The sequence below is a fragment of the Polistes canadensis genome, unplaced genomic scaffold, assembly GCF_001313835.1.
Source record: "Polistes canadensis isolate GaletaPanama2010 unplaced genomic scaffold, ASM131383v1 scaffold_225, whole genome shotgun sequence".
Lineage (NCBI taxonomy): Eukaryota > Metazoa > Arthropoda > Insecta > Hymenoptera > Vespidae > Polistes > Polistes canadensis.
Genome location: NW_014569772.1, coordinates 21,846 through 25,338, shown reverse-complemented (window position 1 = coordinate 25,338; position 3,493 = coordinate 21,846). Strand labels below are relative to the sequence as shown.

The window sequence follows — 3,493 nt, the reverse complement described above, 5'->3', positions numbered from 1 at the left end:
AAAAGAAAAGAAAAAAAAGCAGGAATATTTTTTAACGAAACTATAGTAAATGCTTTTAATCCTTCACAATAATATTTTTATTTTGTCATAATATATGTGTTGATTCGTATTAAGATAATGTAACATAGCATGAGATTCAGCATTTTACATTTTAAAAGAAAAAAAAAAAAATAGAAAAAAAGAAAAAAAAAAATAAGAGAAGAAAAGAAAAGAAAAAAGAAAAAAAAATTTATATACAAGGATAATATTGTACAGATTTTTATGCATGAATTTACAAGGTAATAGTATCGCGAAGTAATGATAAAAAGAAAAAGAAAAGAAAAGAGAAAAAAAAAAAAAAGAAAGAAAGAAAGAACGAAAGAAAATAAAAAATAAAATGCAGGGAGATTCTTAAATGTAAATCGAGGAAGGCAGTAGAGTACCACTTTTTGAATTTTTAATGAGATAAATATCTGTTGTAAAATTTATATAAAACTTGTCGTTGGTGCAGATTAATCGATGTCGAAGTATTTTTTAACAAAATAATTCTACATATATATATATATATATAAATTGATCAAAAGATTTGATGAAGTATTAAATAGTCGAAAACAAGACAAAAATTGTAATGAGTAAAAACGAATAATTCGATTTAGTTGTAACGCGAATATAAAATATGATTTAAATATGAGAAATTGTTCGAATAATGTGCACCATACGTAAGTTTTAGTGGATAAAAATGTGAATATGTTGTATATGATTGACTGATTGTGCGTTTGTGCGTAGGAGGGAATGATTCAGCAAGTACCCTGCAAGGTATTCGTGGGACGCTGTACAGAAGACCTAACTGCAGACGATCTACGCGACTATTTCTCCAAATTCGGTGAAGTTACGGACGTGTTCATCCCAAAACCTTTTCGCGCATTTTCATTTGTAACTTTCTTAGACCCAGAAGTAGCACAATCTCTCTGTGGAGAAGACCACATTATAAAAGGAGTTTCCGTTCATGTTTCTAATGCAGCGCCAAAGTCAGACGGCATTAATAAGAATTTTAATAATCAAGTTAATTCAAATGTACGTGGTAGGGGAGCACCTGGACCGGTAGAAAACAATGTACAGGGAAATTATCAGGGAAACAGATATATGGGCCACTCGGGTAATAACATGGGCCCAAACGGTTGGAACAATCCTGGTAACAGAGGTAATTTGGATATGCCTAATCTCCAAGCGTTAGGTATTACTGGTCAAAATAATGGGGGAGGCGGTGGTGGTGGATTATCAAATCCATTAGCAATGGGTGGGTTAAATTTATCCGCGTTACCAGTTAATCCTGCATTAGTAGCAGCCGCATTAAATCAAGCATCCTGGGGACTGATCGGTAATCTTCAGAATCAGGGAAACGATCAAGGATATTCAAATCAACCAGGGCCCCCAGGTCAACCGCCTTCAGGCAATAACAGTATTGGTAATAGCGGTAATTCTGGGTTTCTTAGTTGGATGAATCAAGGTGGCGGTGATGGTAATACAGGTAATCCTGGTACTGGGGGTCCTGGTCCAAATAATCCTAATGCTTCCCAGGGTGCTTGGCAAAATCATCCAGGTCAACGTGATCAAAAGTCGAATACATTTCTCAAATACGAGTAAACTTGGTCGGGACTCCGAGTCTACTCGTAAAAGGAGGGTGGTTTCCTTTAGTCCCGAAGTACTAACGTTAAAAAACAGCAAAGGTCAGGAAGTTAATAAGGGTACAAAGCAAACGATTTACAAAAAGAACCAAAGCTTTCAATGACATTAAAATGACAAACAAAAAGAAAGAAAGAAAGAAAAAGGGGTGACTATGTTGTATGATCGTGCGACGTGTAATATGTGGTCAGTTCATAATAGATGCGTGTCGTATGGTATTTTCTAATCATTGCACGTCATTATTTCTCAAACAAATAAAAAAAAAAAAATATATATATATATATAATATATATATATATATATACTATGATCCTTTCACTCTTTTATCAGCTTGAGAAATTAGCACAATAGCTTTCACGAATGATACGGCCTGCATGTATCTCTTACGGATAGCTTTGATCATCTTTAAACGTGCAAACAAATATGTGTGGTCTTCTTTACGCGTGTGGATTTCATATATGAGTCGAGTTTGAAAAAAAAGAATATAAAAAAAAAGGACAAAAAAAGAAAAAAGTGCATTGATGAAGAAAAATTCTAGATGATTGTGAAACAAAAAAAAAAGAAAAAAAAAAAAAAAAAAAANCGTTTGTAAACGAGAGATATATGAGATTATGTAGTGTTTATTAACGTATATGTGTCTGAGATAACGTAAATGATCGATGCAGAATGTTTAATGTATAATATAAAAAAAAAAAAAAAAAAAAAAAAGAAAAAAAAAAAAGAAAAAATAATGATAATACGAAGTAAGTTAGTGGAACTTAATAATATTATTATATATTTTAACTTACTGATATACTAGTTCATTGAGTGATTATATATGTTATGTTTATACATGCACATGCACATGTATATGTATATATATATATATAACTTAATGAGTTATGTGAAATAATAGATTTCCGATTGATAAGTTCTATCCTCGCGTCGATGATTTAATGATTTTTCTTGTACGGGTAATTGATGATTTTTGTTTTTTTTTTTTTTTTTCTTTTTTCAATTTTTGATACATCATATTATTTTCTAATTTATGCATCATTATAAAATATATATAAACATAAATATAAATGATTATATTATCTTATAAATGGGTGACACATTAAACGCGAGATTTAAATTTCAATATTAAAACATTTAAAATTAAGTTCCATCGATTTATAAACAAAGATTCCCATTTTAAAACAATAAATCTTATTATCGTCCGAATATGCTTGAGAGATGATACTACTACCAACGCAATATAGATTTAAATGTCATTTGTCATAATTTTATATGTGACACCAACACACCACGTCGTTGAGGAAAAGAAAAAGAAAAAGAAACGAAAGAAAAGAAAAGAAAAATTAATCATTTTCTTATCTATACACATATATATATATATATTTTTTAATTAACGTACAAGATTAAACTATATAGAAAACTTTGCGTTAGGAGAAAACTAAAAAGTGCGTCGTGACTTTCATCGGGTATATGTGTTTGTAGTAGTAGTGTTGTGCGTTCCTCGTATATATACTTACACGTACATATATACATACATACATACATACATACACATACAAAACGGAAACGTATAACTTCTTTTTCTGGGCACATTGTTGTCATTAAATATTTTTATTAATTACACACATAAACATACACACACATATATATATATATATACACAAAATATTTGAGCATAATAATTGTTTCTTGCATTGATCAAATACGATAAAAATATGTATGATCTTTAAGATTTGGCAAAGCAAATTTACTCTGACAAACAAAAATTTACTATTAGAAGGATATAGAAAAAGTATGTTTCACGTGCATTCTATTATTATTTTTTTTTTTTTTT

The 3,493-nt window shown here is 29.9% G+C and overlaps 1 protein-coding gene across 2 annotated transcripts in view; it reads left to right on the top strand.

Moving 5' to 3' along the window:
- The window catches only part of LOC106790228 (TAR DNA-binding protein 43-like), a 9,310-nt gene extending 7,180 nt beyond the window's left edge, over positions 1–2,130 (top strand). For both annotated transcript variants that reach the window (XM_014754988.1, XM_014754986.1), the window contains exon 4: positions 766–2,130. In XM_014754988.1, coding sequence (XP_014610474.1) covers positions 766–1,623 — 858 coding nt within the window. In that variant the 3' untranslated portion in view covers positions 1,624–2,130. The remainder of the gene's footprint in view (positions 1–765) is intronic.
- Positions 2,131–3,493: the final 1,363 nt, after the last annotated feature.